At 45.2% G+C, this 24,483-nt stretch overlaps 1 protein-coding gene across 1 annotated transcript; it reads left to right on the top strand.

The window, feature by feature from the left end:
* The first annotated feature begins 1,057 nt into the window (after positions 1–1,057).
* Positions 1,058–13,535, top strand: LOC146342919 (vomeronasal type-2 receptor 26-like). Its single transcript, XM_084808076.1, has 4 exons — positions 1,058–1,348; positions 5,609–5,836; positions 10,685–10,811; positions 12,625–13,535. Exons 1-4 carry the CDS (start codon positions 1,058–1,060, stop codon positions 13,533–13,535), a joined length of 1,557 nt encoding a protein of 518 aa, XP_084664202.1.
* The last annotated feature ends 10,948 nt before the right edge of the window (positions 13,536–24,483 follow it).

Raw genomic sequence — 24,483 nt, 5'->3', positions numbered from 1 at the left:
ATGGCCTGCCCCTAGATTTCATCCACAATAAAGCTTGCAGTGATATCTTACCGAACATGGTTACACTTCTGCATCTCATGGCTTGTGTGAAAAATCTGAGGTATTAAAAGCAACAAAAGAACATGCTTATCTCTGTGAGGGTCTGAAAAATACATGAAAGACAGATGGGTATGTGTGGTGGAATGCATAAAAAAGGACAGCTTTTTTAAAAATTATTCATTTAGAAGGATCATGAAGAGGAAAACAAATACTATGGATTCAAGGAGACATTTCAATAAAATATGTCTTTTTTTGCAGAGATGAGTTCACATCAAAGTGTTAAATAATAATAACAAGTTGGTTAACCACGAACACAGTTCACGGAGAAAATGAAAAATCAAATCTAATGAAAGGTTAAACTTTAACTGTGTTTATTGTAACATTCAAAGTGTTACATCTTTCATCTTTACAAAACTTCCTTAAATACAATGCTCTTGTATTTAACGTTGTTTAACAGCTAGAAACTTCCCTTCTGAACAATAACAGAATGTTGACTGGGTTAATTTCACCTGTAGGTGTCTTTTAATCCCTTCATGATTTGTTTACAGGCTGTATGTTACAGGCATAGCATTCTACTTTGGCCTGTACCTGTGTTTATAAAGGTGTACAGACTTTTGTGGGTATTCGTATTTCATTTTGCTCCAATTTGTAATTCATTATGTTTGTTCAATTATGGTCGACAATGTTGATAATAAAAATAAAACTGTGTAGTACTTTGTTATGGAAGATTCTTTTATGGACATAAGTAAATTCCTGACTTTGAATTATACTGAAAACTGTTGCCATCCATGAAATCTGCATGTCAAGAGCTTTCGAATGAACTGTGTTTCATGAGAATTGGTCAATGGGAAGACAGTAAAAAAGCTATGACCAACTAACTCCCGACTTAGATAGATAGATAGATAGATAGATAGATAGTTAGATAGATAAGATGATGATGATGGTGTTAAACTGCTGTATAGAAAGAGCATATATGAAACATGTCACGAAACAGCACACATGCTTCTGTATTTTCAGTATGGTGCCAAAGTTATATCAGCATGTCCTGGCATTGGCATTCACTGTAGATGAGATCAATGAGAATCCCACATTCTTGCCCAATGTCACTCTTGGGTTCCACATCTATGACAGCTACTATGACGCAAGGATGACCTATCGTACTACCTTGGATCTGATCTCAAAGGGGCACAGGTTTCTCCCCAACTACATATGTGGCATACAGAAAAACCTCCTAGCTGTCATCGGGGGCCTTGGCTCTGACATCTCATTCCACATGGCAGACATCTTAAGTCTCTACAAGATCCCACAGGTAGGACCTTGCTGGGGGAGGGAGAGACACAGATCCAGAGGACTCATAAATCTCATATGTTGCTTCCCATGTCATTGTTCAAGTTTTTGTGCTACAGGGAAGGGGAAATATATGACTGAGAGAATAGTAAAATTATTATACTCAATGTTTAAAGAACCCCTAGGTGCTTGTTTCCTTTCCTAGCTCACTATGCCTCTGATCCTGCTGTTTCGAGAAAAGAACTACATACGTTTCTGGCCAAGCAATGATTCTTGGCTCACCTTGTTCTCACCAGTCCTGCTCGACCTCCTGTAAGATGGCTGCTAGGCCTGCTGTGCTTCCCTAAACTGGGCAACACCTTGTTGCCGGAAGACACATCTCTCTGCATTGATCAGGAAGTTCATCTTCCGGCTTTGCTGCTAGGCTCATATATCTGTTTGTCTGACACGTGTGCTTCCCAGTCTCTCTTTTTGCCTCGTTTATTTATGTATTGATTACATTTCTATGCTGCCCAATAGCCAAAGCTCTCTAGTCTATTTATATTCTCAGTTTTATGGTCTGTGACCTTGGCTTTGACTCTTCACCTGTATTAGAAATAGTGAACCTCTATGTTGTTTGCCTCCTCTGCTCTGGGGATGTCAGAGAATTCCGCCACGGATCTTGGTGAGGCCGAATGCCAGTGCATTCGGCCCCCTGAACTCCGTGGCGGAACGGCCTGCCTCCCCGCCCCCCCCGCGGATCCCCCCCGGGACAAGACTTACCTGGGGTGGATGTTTTGGGTGGCGGCAGCTCCGGCGGCGGCACCTGGTCTTCTGACCAGCTGCCGCTGCCGCCATTTGCAGTCTTTTTTTTTTTTTTTACAGAGACGTGATAGGCTACGAAAGTTTTTACGTAGCCTATCACGTCTATGTAAAAAAAAAAAGAAGAAGACGAAGAAAAATAAGGAACGCAAATGGCAGCGGCCGTAGCTGCCACCATTTGCGTAGGCGTTTTTTTTCCCCTTACCCAGATCCCTCCACGGCTGGAAATCCGGCTGCGGACGGCCCTGGCCTGGGCCTGGCCGGCTGCTCCGTGGAGCCGCCATGGAGCACAGCCAGCTTTCAAGGATTCCAGGGGGGAGGACCGGATCGCCTCCCCCCCTGGCGAGGATTCCGGGGGGGAGGGACACAGTGCCTCCCCCCCCAGCGGAACCCAGCGGAGCCAGGTAAGCGTGGTTTCGTACACCCCTACTCTGCTCAACCCAGCCAAAGTCTTTGAAACTGCAAGAAACTAGGGATGAACAGACTCACCTCCACTGGGGGCTCTCCCACACTGGAGGCATTCAAGATGAAGCTGGACAGCCATCTGTCAGGGATGCCTTGACTTGGATTCCTGCATTGAGCAGGGGGTTGTACTTGATGGTCTTATAGGCCCCTTCCAACACTTCTATGATTCTTCTTGTGAATAAATAGCTTGTACATCTCACAGCCTAGGTTAATGCATTATTGACATCGGAGAAGTATGCAGTACAGACAGAAAAGGAAGCATGTGTCACCTGGACTTCCTCTCTCCCCGTCTGTATTTCACTGCCTGAAACCACTCTCCGATAGAAGACTGGGGAAATCATTAATCATGGGAGAATCTTCCTTTGGGCGATGAGCTATGAGCTACAGCGATGAGCTATAAATTCATCTTAATATTGGCTGTCTTTGCTCCTGTTGGAGTACATAAGGAAGATGTAGATAGGATGGGATATTTATATATTTATTTGTTGTAGAAGGAGTCTGAACTGTTTCTGTCTTCTTCCCAGATGTTAAAGGGAAAACATGCTGGAGGCATGTAATCCCTGGGATTTGGTCAAGGTTATGTGTCTGGTATGAACAGGAAGAGGAATGTATTGCTTGCCTTCAACCATTCCAGCCGATAAATAGAGGACCTCTCTTTACCAGGCTTTTATCCTGTCAATGAGATTGGCTACTCACGGAGGTCTGCGGGTCCTTAATATGATGTTGTCAGCGTCCAGGACCTCTCCTGTGCATTGGGAAAATTTCTGCAGCTTTAATGCAATGGGGAAAAAAACACACCATTTTAAAATGGTGGTTTGAATCACTCTGTGTAGTAACAGAGTTGCACCATAACTGCAGCTATATTGCAGCACCATCTAGTGGCTGGATAGTGAAACAGAAGCCCAGTGTGCAAAAGCAAACCTCAGCACTAATCTAGCTAACATAGTTCAAAGGTTGAGAAATACTTAAACTTGCCATTTCCTGAAAAAAGCCAAACCAAGTTCAGAGATTAGCATCCTATTTGAACACAATCCATTCATGACATTTATTTTCCATGACTGTTTTCCATCATATTCCCCCACACTGAGAACTTTCAGCAGCAAGAGACTCTAAAATGTCAAATCTGGAATTTATCGCAACAAATATTCCTTGCATACAAGGCACACCCTCAGAAACCATTCTACTTCTAATTTTCCTTTCATTTTGTTTTAGATCACGTATGGCTCATTTGCCCCAGAGAAAAGCCATAAAACCCAGTCCCCATCATTTTACCGCATGGTCCCAAATGAATCCCATCAGTATATCGGGATTATCCACTTGCTTCTCCATTTTCAGTGGTCATGGATTGGGAATTTTGTGGTGGATGATGACAGTGGAAGCCATTTCTTGCAGGTCCTGGAGCCCCTGCTTTTCAAGAATGGAATCTGTTCAGCCTTCACAGAAAGAACTCCAAAGCAAGCCCATTTCTATTCTGTGGATGAAGCTGTGGAAATAACCATGAAATATTCTGCATTTCTCAGAGAAAGGAAAGTCAGAGTGCTCATTGTCTATGGAGAAACAACATCTTTTATATGGTTGACACTTAAGTTAGTTGAACATAATCCTGAATATAAAGAACTTAAATGCATTGGGAAGGTGTGGATAATGACAGCCCAGACTGATTTTGCAGCAATCAGCTTTCAAAGTGTCTGGGATTTCCAGATGTTCCAAGGCGCCATTTCCCTGAAGATTCATTCAAATGAACTTCAAGGGTTCCAGAAATTTCTGCAGACGATACAGCCTTACTGGACAGAAGGAGATGGTTTTCTCAAGGAATTCTGGGAGCAAGCCTTTGGCTGCTCCTTTCCAAATTCCAGGGAGGCATCAAACATGAATAATACATGTACTGGGGAGGAGAGACTGGAGAGCCTTCCTGGGCATTTTTTTGACATGCGCATGACTGGCCACAGCTACAGTATCTATAATGCCGTCTATGCTGTGGCACACGCTCTCCATGGCACACATTCATTGAGATCCAACAAAAAAGCAAAGGTGGGCAGCAAAAGTCGTGAACTTCATGATCCCGAGCCTTGGCAGGTAATGTTTCCTCAATCAAACAGACTCATTCCTAAAAACAGAGTAGTAAAATATGATGATCCAGAGGGATCTAGAATGTTACTCCCCCCAAACTGTGTACATTGAATTGTTTGGTGAAATCTGAATCCTTTGATAATTCATTGACAATGTTTAATTCACAAACAAGGAAGACATCTTAAGGGAATGTCTTCTGTGGCATCTTAAAGGGGTGAAAAATAAAAATTGTGGGATGGAGCCCACTGTGGATCTGACCTATGGTTTCTGACCCACAAAATCTCATGCCACAATACATTGATTAATCTTCAATGATTCACAGATTATTATTTTTCCTTATTGCTGCAAGGGACTACTACAAATACCCCTCTGGAAATGTTGTAGATTCGGTTTCTCCTATAATTAAAAAAAAGTTAGCTACAACGTTTCAGTCTTCTCCTACTGAAGACTGGAGTGCTTCTTTCTTCCTTTCTCCACCTTGGTTTGTTTTGAACAAATGAGCATCGTTTGTTCAACTAGTTCCACCAATGTCTTCAAGGAGATTCATTTAACAATTCTACTGGAGGCAAAGTGCTCTTTAATGAGAATAGAGAGATTACAGAAGGATTTGTGGCACATCTCAGTTAAAAGCTTTTGTGAGGAAGAGCCCACTGTGCATCTGACCATGGCCCATAAAATCCCATATCACAATAAACTGCTTAGTTTTCAAGGAGCCACAATTGCCTTTTTCTCATTGCAATTGCTTAATCATAAAGGTCCACAGTATTCTCTCCCCCCCCCCACCCCATTGCTCCAAGAGGCTAATACAATTTCCCCTCTGGAAGTTGTATGGGTAATTCTTTCTCTTCTAACTTAAAAAGAAAAATAGGCTGCAATGTTTCTATCTGCTACCACTGAAGACTCAAGAGTTTCTTTTTTTCATTTCCCACTTTGATTCTTCAACCAGCTCCACCCGTTTCTTCAAGGAATTTCATTTAACAACTCTGCTGGAGACGCAGTGTTCTTTAATGAGAACAGAGAAATTGTGGATGGATTTGATATTACAAATTTGGTCATATTCCCAAACAACTCCTTCATTCGAGTAAAAGTTGGAAGGGTGGATCCCGGTGCACATGAAGGCAAACACATCATCATTAATGAGGAAATGGTTGTTTGGAACAGAGCGTTTAACCAGGTGAAGTATAGCAGATTTTAGAATGTTCCCAAGTGTGTGCGTGGCGCGCTCCATTCTGGTGATGGTAGTCTACGAGCTGGATTCACTTTGCCCTCCCATGAGAGTTGCAGGCCATCTAGCAGGAAGAAAAGGAGAGTATATAAAATTGCAAAATGCCACCGTTTCTCACAACCTTTGATCCCAGATTTATTGTTCACACAAGATGATAAGGAACTGTCTTATTTAAGGTGCAACCCTCCCTCTCTGTCGCCACCTCCACTGCTGCCACTGTGCACCCCTCCCCCTCCATGCTGGTGACAAGTGCAGCTTGGAGATCCCACCCCCTTTCCTTTCTGTATGTGGGGGCTCTCCAGGCTGGAGGTGGCAGGGAGAGAGGGAGGGTTGCTTGGTGATGGGTGCTGGGGAAGGGGGGGGAGGAAAATCTGTGAGGTGGCCCAAATCAATGCGATTGAGTTGGGCCAGCTGTAAGGGAGGTGAGGCGAAGTGGGGGGAGGGAGGGAGTTGCTGAAATCTCAGCAAACACCACCCCCTGGACAGATTCCTCCAACATCCCTAGTGGGTATAGTAGTGCAGACAGAATTGGCTAAATGAAAAATGCTTTAACATACTTTACCCATGGCATCAAGTTAGACTACATGACTTTTAAGGTACATTATGTATCTGTCATCCTATGTGGATGGTACTGCTTGCCAGTTGGGTACTTGTGGCATGGAATGCATGATACCTGCTATTGCAGGAAACCTTCAGTTGCATAGACTCTGTATGTCTGTTCCACTGAACAGACAAATCTGGGTCATAAGTCCACCACTCTGCCACTGACAGACATCCAAACGTAGTGGTGAAGCTGGAAATAACCACAACATAGGATACCGTACTATATGCACATTGTATAAGTAACACACCTTAACAGCCATAATTTCCTGGTATTGTCGAGCTTGTGCCAACATGGAAAACCCATACCACACTACATGTTAAACCACAAGGGTTTTCTTTATCCAGGCCCTATTACATTGCCCAGGGCCTGTTACGTTCTGGCCCTAAGGACACTATGGAATCATCTGAGACCTGCTCTAATGCACTGGCTAGGCACTTCCAGGATAAACTCTCTTACATCTGCTGGGACTTAGACTCCAGATTTACTGCTGGTGAATCAGATTCAGTGCCCAAAGCACGCAGCCTGGTCCAGTTCTCTTGGATGAGTTTCTGTTGGTACAGCTCAAGGGCATGGGCAAGGTACTTGGACAGGTTCCTGTAACCACTTCCATGTTGGATCCTTGCCCCCTTGGCTTCTAAAAACCAACAGGGAGGAACAGCGGGCTGGACCAAGAAGACAGGACCTTGCAGGAGGGAGTGGTCCCGGACCGCCTGAAAGAGGTGGTGGTCAGACCACTGCTGGAGAAATCCTCCCTAGACCTGGAAAACTTTCATTATAGGCCAACTGCAAATGTTCCATTCCTGGGCAAGGTTTTTGAGTGGGTGGTTGCAAGCCAGCTCCAGACACTCTTGGATGAGACCTATTATCTGGATGCATTTCAGTCAGGATTCAGGCCTGGTTTTGGCACGGAAACAGCCTCGGTTGCCCTGTAAGATGACTTATGTCGGGAGAAAGACAGGGAGAGTGTGACCCTGTTGATTCTCCTTGAACTCTCAGTGGCTTTCAATACCATTGACTATGGTATCCTTCTGGGATGGCTCTCTGAGTTGGGAGTGGGAAGCCCTGCATTGCAGTGGCTGTGCTCCTGCTTGGAGGGTCAGCTCCAGATAGGGATGGGGGAGAATTTCTCCCCGAAACTTCAGGGGGCCGAGCGCCAACGCATTCGGTCCTCCAAAGGTTGTTCGGGGAGAACTTCTCCGCCCCCCCTGCCCCCCGCCCCCCCCCGGGATGGGACTTACTTTTCACGAATGTCCCTCCCGGCGGCGGGTCCCGGCAGCGGTTCAGCAGGTCTTCATCAGGGGCGGGGACAGCAGCCGGTCTTTCGACTGGCTGCCGCCGCTGCCATTACAAGCAAAGTAAAAAACAAAACAAAAACACGCCCCTGTGATAGGCTACGTAACGATTAACATAGCCTATCACGGCTAGATTTGCAAAGTCAGCCGTGATAGGCTACGTTAATCGTCACGTAGCCTATCACGGGTGACTTAAAAAAAAAAAAAAGCACATACGGGTAATGGCGGCCCCCATAGGGAGCCACCATTCGCGTTCCTTGTTTGGTCCCTGTAGTCTACATAAAGATTTACGTAGACTACGGCGAAAATAAGGACAAAGCAAATAGCGTTGCCCTTATTTTCGCCGTAGTCTACATAAATCTTTACGTAGACTACAGGGACCAAATAAGGAATGCGAATGGCGGCTCCCTATCGGGGCCGCCATTAGCCATACGCGCTTTTTTTTTTCAAAGTCACCCGTGATAGGCTACGTGACGATTAATGTAGCCTATCACGGCTGACTTTGCAGATCTAGCCATGATAGGCTACGTTAATCGTTACGTAGCCTATCACAGGGGCTTTTTTTTTTTTTTTTGAAGTTCGCGGCCAGGGAGACGGGGCGCTTCTCCCCAGCCTGAATTTCGGCCGGGCGAGGCGGGAAGCCTCCCCCCCGGCCTGAATTTCGGCTGGGCGAGGAGGGAAGCCTCCCCCCCGGCCTGAACTTCGGGGGGAGCAGCGAAGCGCCTCCCCCCCACCACGAAGCAACCTGCAAGACCAGGTAAGTGACTTACGTGCACCCCTAGCTCCAGAAGGTGGTGCTTGGGGAACATTGCTTAGCCCCGTGGATTCTCCAGTATGGGGTTGTGCAAAGGTCAGTTTTGTCCCCCATGCCATTCAACGTCTACTTGAAATGGCTGAGTGTGGTCATTCGGAGTTTTGGAGTGTGCTTTCATCAGTATGCTGATGACACTTAGTTCTATTTGTGACAAAGGACTGGACAAGGGCTAATACAATGAAGCTCAATCCAGACTAGGGATGGCGGAGAATTTCTCCCCAAAACTTCGGGGGGCCGAGCGCCAACGTGTTTGCCCCCCGAACAAGTTTCAGGGAGAAATCCTCCGCACCCCCCCCCGCACCCCGCACCGCCCCCCGGGACGGGACTTACCTTCGCCGAATGTCCCTCCCGGCGGCAGGTCCAGCCGGCGGTTCGGCGGGTGTTCGGGCGGGGCGGGAGCGGCATCCGGTCTTTTGACCAGCTGCCACCGCCGCCATTCCAATAAAAGAAAAAAAAAAAGCCCCCTGATAGGCTACGTGACGATTCACGTAGCCTATCATGGCTAGATTTGCAAAGTCAGCCGTGATAGGCTACGTCAATCGTCACGTAGCCTATCACGGGTGACTTAAAAAACAAAAACAAAGAGTGTACGGATAATGGCGGCCCCCATAGGGAGCCGCCATTCCCATTCCTTATTTGGTTGCTGTAGTCTACGTAAATGTTTACGTAGACTACGGCGAAAATAAGGGCAACGCTATTTGCGTTGCCCTTATTTTCGCCATAGTCTATGTAAACATTTACGTAGCCTATCAGGGGGCGTTTGTTTGTTTTTTTTTAACTTTCGCGTTCGCGGCCGGGCGAGGCGGGAAGCCTCCTCCCCGGCCTGAATTTCGGCTGGGCGAGGTGGGAAGCCTCCCCCCCCCGGCCTGAATTTCAGCCGGGCGAGGCAGGAAGCCTCCCCCCCCGGCCTGAACTTCGCGGGGGGAGCAGCGAAGCGCCTCCCCCCCACCGCGAACAAGCTGCGAGAAAAGGTAAGTGACTTTCGTCCACCCCTAACAGGACTGAGATGCTGATGGTGGGTGGTTCTGCTAACCAGATGGAGGGTGTTCAACGTGTTCTGGATGGGGTTGCGCTCCCCCTGAAGTGGGGGGTCCATAGTCTGGGGCCGCTCCTGGAACCATCTTTGTCATTTGAGGCTCAGGTGGCCTCAGTGGCACGGAGTGCCTTCTACCAGCTTTGGTTGGTGCCCCAGATACACTCATATCTGGACAGGGATAACCTGGCTTCAGTTGTCTGTGCTGGGGTAACCTCCAAGCTAGTTTACTGCAATGCGCTCTATGTGGGGCTACCTTTGAAGGTGGTTCAGAAGCTGAACCTTGTGCAAAACACAGTGGCCAGGTCTATAACTGGGACTAGAAGATCCACACATATAAGACCAACACTGGCCCACTGGCCCTGGCTGCCTATATGCTTCTGAGCTCAATTCAAGGTGTTGGTTTTAACCTATCAAGCCCTACATGGCTTGTGACCGCAATACCTGATGGCACACCTCTCCTGAAAAAAGCCTACCCTCTACGTTCAGGATCTAAGGTCCTCCTCCAGGTGCCTCCTTCAAGGGAAGCTCCGGAAGTGGCAACAAGGGAGAGGACCTTCTCAGTGGTCCTCCCACCCCATCTGTGGAATGAGCTCCCTGATGAGGTCCACCTAGTGCCAGCATTGTTATCTTTTTGGTGCCGGGTCAAGACCTATCTTTTTTCCCAGGCATTTGGCAGCACATGATGAGTTTGAATCAGACCTCAAAGTGTTTTTAGTTTTGATTGACTATTCAAAATAGTTTTTAGTTATATGCTTTTTGTGTATACTGTCTGTGTGCTTTTATGTGAATGGCTTTTAAACTCTGTATATCATATTTTAATGTTTAAACTTCTGTAAACTGCTCAGAGAGCTTCGGCTGTGGGGCACTATAGAAATGCTAATAATAATAATAATAATAATAATAATAATAATAATTTTATTGAATTATCCCATTAATCCATAGCAACTGCCCACCTTTTTGTGGTTCAACTGATGAATAACATACAAATGAATAAACAAACACTTATTCAGTATTTCTTCTTTTGTTAAACTCCTTTCATATGTATGGATAGGTGAAGCCAATTTCTTTGTGTAATGCTCACTGTCTTCCTGGTTATCATAAGGAAAAGAAGGAAGGGGAGAAATTTTGTTGCTACAGTTGTGTTCCATGTCCAGAAGGGGAGATTTCAGACCAGAAAGGTAGGTGATATGGTCCATTCAACTAACAGAGTGGATACAGGCAAGGTGACCACTTGTAAGTAGGGATGCATGTAGGGATGTATGGAAATTTAGTTTTTCCCTTCAAAACATATGAGCATGCCTTTTTTGAAGCACCTAGTGCTAGCGTGAATGTAAGCACAACCACGTGTCCGCCTAAAATATTCACAAATTGCTGAACACATGCTCATGTTTGTCTCTTTCCTGATTCCAGTTTGGTTTGCACACATTTCCTAATTTGTGCAAATTTCTTCTGTAGACACAATCTGCCCTGCTTCAGTCTATGGAGGAAATATATGCATATTTGGGGAGATACGTACAAATCTGGGAAGATATGCACCAATCTTCTATGTGATTGCTACTTCATTTGCATAAGTTTCCCATTCGTGTAAAGTGGACTATGATCACAAATGTGAAAAGGAATGAGATGACAGGTGAGACATGGTTTGGAGAATCCTAGAGATCTTGAACATCACTCATTTGCCCATCCCAAGATTATGAGAATATTTTCCAGTTAATTTCAGACCAAGATTGAGCAAGCTCACACCTTCCAAAGTTGAACTTGCATGCAATCTGTGGCCAATGGCTGCACATTTGCAATCTTGTTTGCAGGCCAAAGAAGAGTGTGCATGCTATTGGGCACATCTGAGAAATGTACATGAAAAAGTCCACACTTTAAAAAAAAATCACACTAAAAAGCTGTTATTAATGGGAGGAAAATGTACATTTCAGAAAATGTGCATTGAACTGCTAATTTTTGTGTGGATAGAAAAAGAAAGCTTATGATTTGATAGGGACCTAAGCTGGGATGAGCTATGAGGATGGAAATCAGAGAAATCCAATGAGCTTGAGTTTCAAGGATTTTCAAATCCCTGTTGGTAATGTCTTATGACAAGACTATATGGCAAACTTCTTTTGTCTATTAAGGTCTGGTTGGTTTAGTAAGAGAACTAAAAGTAATAAAGCAAAACAAAAAAGGCACACGCACACACATGCACACACACACAAGCAAAGCAAACCCTAACTGGTTCCAGATCCCATTACTGGGTAAGAACAGAGCCAAAAGTAGGCAGAGTTCTAGATGTCACTTTTGCTTTTACTCAGTGAGCAATGGGGTGGGGGTGGGGGTATGGGAGGAGACATTTGCATCCAGGCATTCTCCTTTCCCAACTTATGCAATGTTCCTTCCTTTGCAATGTTGGCCCCCAGTTGCACTCAACATTCTCAGTCCCATTTATGGACAGTTAAATCAGTGAGGCCATTTTTTTCTGAATACACACTAAAGCAAGTGAGGGGAAACGTGTGTGTGTGTGTGTGACCAAGGGCCACCTCCTGTTCCACAAGGCCTTCTGTGGGCTGCCTGCCAGACATGTGGGTTAAAGCTAAAGTGTATGGCACCTCCCACCCCACACACAACACACACATAGTATACACTCATCTCTATGCACATGATGCACATTTATTCAAACTCGGCACATCATGCACACCTGCACACAATCATACACAATACATTGATTTTTAAATTTTTACACTGTCATACATAACGGAGGGCGGGGGGTGGCAGCCCTCAATATTTGTATCTTTTCCGGTGACTGGAAGAAACTGAACTATCCCTAAATGCTATCAGTTTTAAAGAACAATTTTGTAAAATGTTTTCCCCACCTCCCCAGATGGCACAAAATCAGCAGGAAGAAAAGCAGCACAGCAGCTGCCTATAAGTAGCAGCCAGGGGAATTGGCCACATTTAACATATGAATTTGCTCTGAGATTTCCCTTAGTACTTCTTTTTTTCCAGGCATGGCAGACTGTTTCAGATGCCCAGAAGATCAATATCCAAGCAAGGACCGAGACCAATGTATTCCCAAGACTATAAGCTTTCTATCATATACAGAACCTTTAGGCATCAGTTTAGCCTCACTTGCCATTTCATTTTCCCTGATCATAGCCTCAGTGCTTGGAACATTTATTAAGCACAAAGATACTCCCATAGTCAAAGCCAACAACCGGGACCTCACCTATATTCTCCTCATCTCCCTCCTGCTCTGCTTCCTCTCTTCTTTCCTATTCCTGGAAAAACCTGGGGAAGCAATCTGCCTTCTCCGACAACCTACTTTTGGTATCATCTTCTCAGTGGCCGTTTCTTCTGTGTTGGCCAAAACCATCACTGTGGTTGTAGCTTTCATGGCCACCAAACCAGGCTCCAGTGTGAAGAAATGGGTGGGGAAAAGACTGGCCAGCTCCATTGTCCTTACCTGCACTCTGATTCAAACAAGCATTTGTACAATGTGGCTGGCTACCTCTTCCCCATTCCCTGACTTGGATATGCATTCAGTGACTGAAGAAATAATTGTGGGATGTAATGAAGGATCTGTCATGATGTTTTACCTTGTTCTGGGCTACATGGGACTTCTGTCCATCATCAGTTTCACTGTGGCTTTCCTTGCCAGGAAGTTGCCAGACACTTTTAATGAAGCCAAGTTTATCACCTTCAGTATGGTGATATTTTGCAGTGTTTGGTTATCTTTTGTTCCAACCTACCTGAGCACTAAGGGTAAATACATGGTAGCTGTGGAGATCTTCTCTATCTTAAGTTCTAGTGCTGGGCTGTTTGGTTGTATCTTTTTCCCCAAATGCTACATTGTGGTGCTAAGGCCTGAGTTGAATAAGAAGGGGCAGTTAATAAAGAGAAAGTATGATGCATTCTAACTGTCCTTGTGTATGTATTTCCTCTGAGCTGTCTATGGTATGCAGGCAATTTACCTGCTCTACATGTCAGGTAGGCCTACTGTATGTGAGTCAGCTGAAATACATTACACTAGTATAAACAATAATCATGAAGAGTATGTCCTTATACTTTGAAAACAACTCAACTAGGCATGTGTGAGAATCCCATTTCATAGTGCACTCTCAAAGGAGTTCACCAGCTTGGCCATGGCAGTATTCCATTTTTTCCTGCCTGCATCAATCTGGAGTGAGTTGATCTAACACAGATATTTCAGATTTTTTCAGTGGTGTCATTCTGCACAAATGCAATCATTTCTTTTTCTTTTTCAGGTCTTTAAATTTGCCCAAACAGTGCTGTATTTTTAACCTATGTATGTAGGTTAATATCTATATCTATATCTATATCTATATCTATATGGAACATAAGAAGCTGCCTTTTACTGAGTTGGACTGTGGGTCCATCTAGCCCAGTATTGTGAACACTGAATACCAGCAATGGCTTTACAGGGTTTTCAGGCAAGATTCTTTCCTTGCCCTACCTGGAGAAGCTGTGGATTGAACCTGGGACCTTCTGCATGAAAAGCATATGCTCTATCATCCTGAGCTATGGCCGGTCTCTTATGGGAGTATTGTTCAAGTGCTCACTTGTGGATGTCCCCCCTGTCTGCTATGGAGGCCTGCAGAGGCATATTCCCCTTCTAAATATCCTCATCAGTCTCATCCTCTCTGCATGCTACTGTGTATAGCCCAACAGATCCATATTCCATACTTGTCAAAGAACTTCTCAGTTTCAATCTCTGCTTTGTTCCTTTCCAAGAGACCCTCTCCTTCTAGCAGCAGTACCTCCAGCATCAGATTGCTAAGGGATGTAAAGGTCTGAATAAGAGAATTTCTGTAAATCCCATGTTCTCGAAATGGGGGCCATAAAGGGCCTTTTTTCACAACATTACAGGCAGCAGTGTGACAGGAGGAGGATGAGAGAAGCTTCCCTCTCCTCCTCCTGCTGTCAAGCCACTGCCACCATGGCAGCTAGGATGGGAGGAGGAGAAGGGAGCTCCCTTCTCCTCCTCCCATCCTAGCTACCATGGTGGCAGTAGCATCGGTGGGGCAGGAGGAGGACAAGAGGGGCTTCCCTTTCATCCTCCTCCTGTCAAGCCATTGCCTGTAATGTTTCAGAAGTGGCCCCTTTACGGCTGCCATTTCTGCACCTTTGGATTTATGGAAATACCCGACCCACCATACTTATGCAATGTGGTGACTCAGGAAGGAAGCAGGTAGACCTGCCTGTTGAGTGCATGAGCGCTCCGCACGCGGGTCCGGCTGAGCATGGTGGTTCGACGAGTGTGTCTGGGGTCCACCAGTGGGGGCGGTGGCTTGTTGGGTGCCCAGCAAACCTCTGTCTATCCCTCCCAGTCAGTAGATGCTTGGATACCAACTATCAGTAACTGATGCCTGCAATTACTTCTGAGTCCAGGACTACACAGCTAGAGACAGTTTAAAAATATTTTAAGAAATACCCTACCTTTAGTGAACATAAGTAGCAAGTTTAATAACTGGGACCAGAAGTTCTGAACATAGAACACCAATTCTGATCTGCTTGCCTTGACTGCCTATACATTCCTGAACCCAATTTAAGGTGCTGTTTTTAACCTATCAAGCCTTGCATGTATTGGCCCCTCCTGACCTGGACCTGCCTGAAGACTATGATCAACACCTGAGGCCTTCCTCTGAGTTCCACCTCCAAGGGAGGTTTGAAAGGTGGTATTAAGGGAGAGGGCTTTTTCAGTGGTGGCCCCCCAATTCTGGAATGATCTCCCCACTGAGGCCCACCTCTTGTCAGCACTCTCATCTTTTCAGTGCCAGGTTAAGACTGTCCTCTACTCCCAGGCATTTAAAGACATATGATGGGGTATATATGCCAGCTCTCTTAACAGATCTAGTCTCTTATAGAGATTGTTTTTAGGTGTTTAAATTGTTTTTAATTTTTGTGTATCTATCTATCTATCTATCTATCTATCTACCTATCTATATACACATACACACACACACACACACACACACATTTTTATAATGTATTTTATTATCTTGTGAATTGTTGTGAACTGCCCAGAGAGCTTGGGCTTTGGGGAGGTATAGAAATGAAATTGTGGCACGTTCTTGGTGGTATGGGGATACCAAGTCATCTTGTCTGCCTCCTGAGGAATCTGTATAATGACAAAGTAGCAACGGTAAGAACAGACCATGGAACAACGGACTGGTTTAAGATTAGCAAAGGAGTATGGCAGGGTTGTATACTCTCACCCTACTTATTCAACCTGAACACAGAACGCATCATGCGATATGCTGGGCTTGATGAAGCCAAGGCTGGAGTTAAAATTGCTGGAAGAAACATTAACAATCTCAGATATGCAGATGATACCACTTTGATGGCTGAAAGCGAGGAGGAGCTCAGGAACCTCATGACAACGGTGAAAGAAGAAAGTGCAAAAGCTGGGTTGCAGTTCAACCTCAAAAAAACCAAGATTATGGCAACCAGCTTGATGGATAACTGGCAAATAGAGGGAGAAAACATGGAGGCAGTGACAGACTTTGTCTTTCTAGGCACAAAGATTACTGCAGATGCTGGCTGCAGCCGGGAAATCAGAAGACGTTTACTTCTTGGGAGGAGAGCAATGACAAATCTGGATAAAATAGTGAAGAGCAGAGACATCACACTGACAACAAAGGTCCGCATAGTTCATGCAATGGTATTCCCCGTAGTAACCTATGGCTGCGAGAGCTGGACCATAAGGAAGGCTGAGCGAAGGAAGATAGATGCTTTTGAACTGTGGTGCTGGAGGAAAATTCTGAGAGTGCCTTGGGCTGCAAGAAGATCAAACCAGTCCATACTCCAGGAAAGAAAGCCAGACTGCTCACTTGAGGGAATGATATGAAAGGCAAAACTGAAGTCCTTTGGCCACATCATGAGAACACAGGATACCCTGGAGAAGATGCTGATGTTAGGGAAAGTGGAAGGCAAAAGAAAGAGGAGCCGACCAAGGGCAAGATGGATGGATGATATTCTGGAGGTGACGGACTTGACCTTGGGGGAGCTGGGGGTGGCGACGGCTGACAGGAAGCTCTGGCGTGGGCTGGTCCATGAAGTCATGAAAAGTCGGAAGCAACTGACCGAATAAACAACAAAGAAATGAAATTAAAAATTACACCAATAACAAACAACAGCAACATACCACTATCAGACTTCTTTCCTTCCTTCCATTTCCTTTTTATCATTTAGAGACTTACTTTAAAATATTTATTCATTTAGAGGCTTGTTTTGCATCCTACCCCTTTCCCCATCCCTGTTAAATAAAGCCTATTTCCTGTTTTATAAGTTGATCACTGTCTTTTCCCCACCATGGAAAACATGAGACCGGGGCTATTTTAAATAAATGATTCCTTTAGCAACCTGAGGCATCATCTGCGCCCCACAAAGCTCTGTGAAACTGAATTCTGGATCATTTGAATGTGAGCAAGTTTGGATTTCATAGTATTTATTTTAGTCCTGTCAGGGTGTATCTACCCTTTGCTTCAATAAAGAGCTCCACACCAATAAATTTAAGTGTTGCATATCTCCGACAGATATGGCAGATTTCATTCTGTTGTGGTGAATTATTCCCAAGCATAGCAGTCTGAAATGCTAGCACTTATTTTTCAAATAATAGGGGTTAGCCCGCTTTTTTTTTCAACCATACAAGTATTCTTTCAATGTGAGCTAGCTGTGTACTTCTAGGCTTTTTGTTTTTGTATTTTTTATCAGCAGCCACAATTCTCTTGGCTTAGCACTGAGAAAAGGTTACAATTCCAACTAAAAGGAATGGCTAGATAAGTTTTTAGACTAAGGCTGGGCCAAATGTTCGGAGGTTTCAGGAGGGATTAAAAGAAAACCCTTCTTGTAGATTTGGAGCAAATGTTTGTGTGTGTGTGTGTGGGGGGGAATCTTTGAGATTCTGCGGCCTTTGGCTCTGCGGAATTCTGGGGGGAGGATTCCGGGGTGGAGGAATGGACCGCCTCCCCCCCCGTGGATTCCCCATCAGAACAGATGGTGGGGAATCCATACATCCCTAGAGCAGAAGCATGAATACCCTGGGGTAACCTCTGCCCTCTGAATCTCCAAGTGACTGTGACATTCAGGAAGAGAAGACCTTTGCTTTCTCCTACCTCTGAAACAAGACAAATACAGACCAAAACAAATGCGGCGGCTGTGCCCCTACTTTCCCGTCCATCTGCTCCCATCGGTAGTACATGCCCTGGTCTCCTCTTGTCTAGACTACTGTAATGCGCTGTACGTGGGGTTACACTTGCAGACGGTTTGGAAGCTGCAGGTGGTACAGAACGCGGCAGCTTGCATGATTAAAGGCAGCTGCCTGTGTGATCACATCACTCCAGTGCTGAAGGAGTTGCACTGGTTACCAGTTGTTTTCCAGGCCAAATTCAAGGTGTTGGTTTTGACCTTCAAAACCCTATATGGTTCCAGCCCAGCCTATCTTAAGGAGAACTTCCAGCAACACCAAACAGGCCACTTAACAAGATCAGCCTCGGATGGCCTTCTCTCTGTCCCATCAGCCAGGACAGCTAGGCTGGTGAGGACAAGGGAGAGGGCCTTCTCTGTGGTGACCCCCACTCTGTGGAACTCCCTCCCTAGGGAACTCCACCTTGTCCCCTCTGTAATGAGCTTCTGCCACGCGTTGAAAATGTGGTTGCTCAGGCAGGCATTTGGGGTGGGCTCGGGAAATTTTAGAAAATGATGTTTTTGTGAACTGCCCAGAGAGCTTCGGCTATTGGGCAGTATAGAAATGAAATGAATGAATGAATGAATGAATGAATGAATAAAGTGTGATTCTATTGCTTTTAAACTGCTTGTATTATTGTACATTGCCCAGAGTGGCTGGGTGACCGGCCAGATGGGCGATTAAGAAATTTAATATAAATAAATAAATAAATAAATAAATAAATAAATAAATGTGTTCGACATTATGTGTACGTTTGAAAAAATGCATATAAAAGTTGTACTTTTAGAAAACGTGCATAAATATGCTTTAATCAATGGGGGATGAATGCATAAATTTCAAAGATGTGCACAATGGATGTTTATATTTGGAAACTATGCACAAAAATATACATGTGTTTTCATAAGTAAAGGAAAACAATAAAGCTCACATTCTGATACAGACTTAAGTCAGAATGAGCTTTCAGAAGGAATTCAGAGAACTTCAGTAAGCTCAGGTTTTGCTGATTCGCACGTCCTTAGATCAGAGGAGAAATAAAACCAATGACAATATGTTTTACTACCAATGTTGCCGCTTCTGAGACCACACTCAGTACATCATTGTTATTAGGGTTAGTCTGCCTGTCTAGTGCTAGGCAGTGGCGTATGAAACCATTCTTCCTTTCTGTTAGTATTTGCAGTAAAAGAAACACTTGTGTTGTTCATCTTTGTTGGTGCCTTGAGCTACTTTCTCCACTTTAGTGTAGCAGAGTGAATAATGTACTCCCTGTATACCACATCTCTGCAAAAAGATCTTATTGGTCTGATGTTCTTTGCATATCATTCAGATGTGAGCTTGCCTGTAATGCCATTCTTGAGAGAGGAACCATAGGGTACAGTGGACTAGAGTGGTAAAAGAGAGTGTAGCCCTCCATAATTTGTGGTTTCCCTCTCAATACTATTTTTTTTTTGAGAGAGAGAGAGAGAGAGGGAGAGAGAGAGAGAGAGAGAGAGAGAGAGAGAGAGAGAACACAGTGTGCAGTGAGCCAGAGTGGTAAATGAGTTTGTTTTAGGCTCTAGTGGAGATGAAAAAGATATAACAGGAGAGACACAGGCAGGAGGATTATTAGACTATTGGTAGGGCATACATGGGCCACAAATGAGAGCCACAGGCTGTGGGTTTCCCACCTGTTCTACATCTTCCTGTTACACATGCTGGTTTTGGGTAATCCCAGCTCTGTTCTTAGGAGAAAACTAGGGATGGCGGAGAATTTCTCCCCGAAACTTCGGGGGGCCAAGCGCCAACGTGTTCGGCCCCCCGATCAAGTTTCGGGGAGAAATCCTCCGCGCCCACCCCGGGACAGGACTTACCTTCGCCGAATGTCCCCCCCGGCGGCGGGTCCGGCCGGCAGTTCGGCGGGTGTTCGAGCGGGGCGGGAGCGGCAGCCGGTCTTTCGACTGGCTGCCGCTGCCACCATTGCAATAAAAGAAAACAAAAAACACCCCCTGATAGGCTACGTGACGATTAATGTAGCCTATCACGGCTAGATTTGCAAAGTCAGCCGTGATAGGCTACGTCAATCATCACGTAGCCTATCACAGGTGACTTAAAAAAAAAAAAAAGCACGTATGGATAATGGCGGCACCCATAGGGAGCCGCCATTCCCGTTCCTTATTTGGTTGCTGTAGTCTACATAAAGATTTACGTAGACTACAGCAACCAAATAAGGAACGCGAATGGTGGCTCCCTATGGGGGCCGCCATTAGCGTACGCGCTTTTTTTTTTAAAGTCAACTGTGATAGGCTACGTGATGATTGACGTAGCCTGTCATGGCTGACTTTGCAGATCTAGCCATGATAGGCTACGTTAATCGTCACGTAGCCTATCAGGGGGAGTTTTTTTTTTTAAAAAAAAAACTTTCGCGTTCGCGGCCGGGCGAGGCGGGAAGCCTCCTCCCCGGCCTGAATTTCGGCCGGGCGAGGTGGGAAGCCTCCCCCCCCCGGCCTGAACTTCACGGGGGGAGCAGTGAAGCGCCTCCCCCCACCGCAAACATCCTTCGAGGACAGGTAAGGGACTTTCGTCCACCCCTAGAGAAAACTGATGGAAATCTCTTGAAGTTCAGGCATCAATTTTGCATTGAAAAAATGTCACGGAACTAGTCAACTTCAGAGCTGAAACCACCAAAACAGGACAGTTGAATGTCAGTTTTATTCTCCTTATGGCCAATCATCTTTTTAGTTCTTTTTTGTGAACAGCTCTGTGAACAGAATGCTGGACTAGATAGACCTTTGGCCTGATCCAGCATGGCTCTTCTGATGTTCTTATGTTTCCTGCTGCCCCATTGCAGGAAGCTTGTGACAGCGTGTTCTGATTCATAGTTTCATTGTGAGATAGTTCTTATTAAGCTGTGATGTGACATTCAGTGGGGGTTTACGAGCAGGGATGGGTAAATGGAATGAAATGAGCTTGACCTCAAAAACCTGACAATATGGATGAGACAGAAATTGACATATCCCCCCTTCTATATTTATGCGTGCTGAATAATCCCTTATGGTCATGGTTCTCACTGGATAAGAAATCCATTAGTACCATCTCAAACATTCTCAGACGTTACATGAGAATGGATATAAGGAGAAATAGTTTTCTCCACACCCTCCCTCTGCTGTATATGCGGTGCATTCAAGCCAGCACTTTCTTCCTACTTGTGACAGATAGAGACATTCAGAGGAAGACCTATTATGAATGCAACTTATGCCATAACTTCAATAGCCTGGCTTTGATTGTACAGAGATAAATCCCCCCTGCCGCCATTTTCCCACCCTGGTTAAAGGCTTTGGGATGAGGGACTTCAAAGATTGGGGGCAGCACAAAGAGGGGCAGAGTGTTGGCCTATGTACTGCTTAAAGCATTAACTCATTCTTCTTGACACGGTTCCCTCAGTGCCTCCTCCTAGCAAGAAGAAGACCAAGTAGAGGTCATAGAGGATTTCCTCTTGCTGCTTCCCTCATTTGGATGGCTTTACAAATCCTCATGCACCTGTTCTCTCACTAAGAATCAAAGTAGGGATGTCTGTCACAGAAATAAGTCTCAGTACATTTTTTATTTTAGCGTTTTATTTATTTTTTATTTTAGCGTTTTCTCAATTTACACCTTCCAGGCCAAACACAGATTGGGACCAAACCTGCAGCCAAAGTCCATATGTTTCTGAGCCTGCAATGTGACTCACAGACCAAAACAAGTTCAACAAGATGTGTACATTTGAAAAAATGGACATGAAAAAAAGTGTACTTCTGAAAAATGTGCATAAATATGCTTTAAACAATGGGAGATGAATGCATACATTTCAAAGATGTGCACAACGGATGCATATATTTGGGAACTATGCACAAATTATACATGTGTTTTCATAAGAAAGGGGAAAAAATAAAGCTCGCAATCTGATACGGACTTGAGTCAGAATGAGCTTTCAGAAGGAATCCAGAGAACTTCAGTATGCTCAGGTTTTGCTGATCCACACATCCCTAGATCAGAGGAGAAATAAAACCAATGACAAGATGTTTTACTACCGATAGTGCAGCTTCTGAGGCCACACTTTGCACAGGTAATTGTCTCCTCTGTAATTATCTGAAGACAATGATTATCCATGGCAACCTGAAGCAGCGTTTCAGAAGACAGTCGCAAAACAATCCTCAAGCAAGTCTGAAACTGGCTATAAACCCCTCCACGTGTGCCGTTCAGACCCAGGAGGTGGGCAAAATAGGGAGGCCAGACCCTGTCGTTTTGAATGTTGAGAATTTCTCCCTTCTGTTGTATCATTATGGCTTCAGATCAATGCACCTTGGCTGTCATTCCAGACATGTATTTCTAACTTTGTGGATAGTAAAGATAAGAGAGAGATGCTTCTCTTTACAAAGTGTACTAAAAGAGACCTCTGCCATACAGGAGGGCTTCTTTAAACTAGGGCAATGTACGTGATGAGGATGCAGATGGGCACAGGAGAATCTGCATCTAGTGAGACAATTTTCCAACTGACGGTGGTACTGGAGCTGCTCCTGTCCCTGTTGCCTCAGATAGTGTGCAAAGTAGACGCCATGACATGCCCGGTGAACAATCCCCTCTGTGTTCCTCATGAGTGGTATCAGCCAGGTGATGTCATCATTGGTGGCATGGCTTCTCATATCCTTTATATTTTAAGTAGACACCATGACACGCCCGGTGAATGATCCCCTCCGTGTTCCTCATGAGTGGTATCAGCCAGGTGATGTCATCATTGGTGGCATGGCTTCTCATATCCTTTATGTTTTATGTAGACACCATGACATGCCCGGTGAATGATCCCCTCCGTGTTCCTCATGAGTGGTATCAGCCAGGTGATGTCATCATTGGTGGCATGGCTTCTCATATCCTTTATATTTTAAGTAGACACCATGACATGCCCGGTGAACAATCCCCTCCGTGTTCCTCATGAGTGGTATCAGCCAGGTGATGTCATCATTGGTGGCATGGCTTCTCATATCCTTTATATTTTAAGTAGACACCATGACACGCCCGGTGAATGATCCCCTCCGTGTTCCTCATGAGTGGTATCAGCCAGGTGATGTCATCATTGGTGGCATGGCTTCTCATATCCTTTATATTTTAAGTAGATGCCATGACATGCCCGGTGAATGATCCCCTCCGTGTTCCTCATGAGTGGTATCAGCCAGGTGATGTCATCATTGGTGGCATGGCTTCTCATATCCTTTATATTTTAAGTAGACACCATGACATGCCCGGTGAATGATCCCCTCCGTGTTCCTCATGAGTGGTATCAGCCAGGTGATGTCATCATTGGTGGCATGGCTTCTCATATCCTTTATATTTTAAGCCCACTTTCCTTTGAGGAACACCCTTCTCAGGAACTGATCTTTGAGTTACCATTGTAAGGAACTGTCTTATTCTCCATTGTCATCTGAGTTTTGAAACCTACAGAATTATCAGCAACATGCAAGTGTATTGTGTTGTGATTATCGTCCTCATCATCTGCATCATGCTTGACAAAATACAACAGCATAGGTCCCTGACCTCAAGGACTTCACAGAGTATAAAGATGGGATTATTTCTCAGTTATAGTATAATTTTAGATCTAGTAGAGCATGAGGACAAAGAGTCAAAGTATTCAAGGCATGAGATGTATGATTGAATCTCAGAAATCTGGTACTTTAGCACTGCTTATTTTTGACCATACTTTGGGGGGACAGGCAAAAAGAAATTGTGTCTAACAATTTTGGAAGGGGGTGGAATATTCTTACCCCTCTGGTTGCTTTACTTTTTGCAAAAGCTTCCAGAGGATTTAACCAGAACTTCCTCCCTTGGGTTTTTCCATGGATGCTGCTTGCTGACATCCTGAAAGCTAAGTGAGGCATTTGTGGTTTTATTTTGCTGATCTTAAAAGCCATTTAAAGATTTAAAAGGAGGAGGAGGAGGACGACGACGACGACGACTGACAGAGCTTTCAACAACTCCTCACTCAGGAAAGCTACAGTGGAGGAAGTCTTGAATAAGTCTTTTGGGGTTGTTTTCAAGGAAGAAAGGCTGAAATGACAGAAAAGGCTAAAACATGTAAAATGAAGAGTGAAACCCTCCCTTCCCTCAGCCGCTTCCTTTCAGTTAGGTAAGCACCAAAACCCTGTGCAAGCTGCTCCAGCTGGTCCAGGGACTACAGAAGCAAGCAACCTCCCAGAGAGCGAGCGACCAGAGCGAGCGAACAGGGGGAGCAAACAGGAGTTGGCCAGGGGAGTTGCAGTGGTAGAAGAGACAAAGGAGACAAAGGAGACAGAGGCTAAGAGATAAGAGGTAAGTGGGCTGCAGGAAGCCCAGGGGGCTGCCCTTTATCCTTGTGAGTGGCTGTGAGCTCACCAGGTGCTTCTGAGAGCTCCAACTGAATTGAGGGTGTGTGGCCTGAGTACTCCCAGCAGCTGAGTGGGTGGGAAGCTTCAGTCTGTTTCCCGCCTCCCAGCTGAGCAGAGCAGAGCAGAGCAGAGCAGAGCAAGCTGCTCCAGCTGGTTCAGGGACTACAGAAGCAAGCAAGCTCCCAGAGAGAGAGCGACCAGAGCGAGCGAACAGGGGGAGCAAACAGGAGTTGGCCAGGGGAGTTCGGCAGGGGAGGTCAAGGGGGAGGCCCCTAACATTTTTTTCATTTT

The sequence above is a fragment of the Heloderma suspectum genome, chromosome 6, assembly GCF_057233095.1.
Source record: "Heloderma suspectum isolate Gila_16-S chromosome 6, 16-S_ref, whole genome shotgun sequence".
Taxonomy (NCBI): domain Eukaryota; kingdom Metazoa; phylum Chordata; class Lepidosauria; order Squamata; family Helodermatidae; genus Heloderma; species Heloderma suspectum.
The sequence above is the reverse complement of the archived record's forward strand: the minus strand, read 5'-3'. Positions and strand labels throughout refer to the sequence as shown.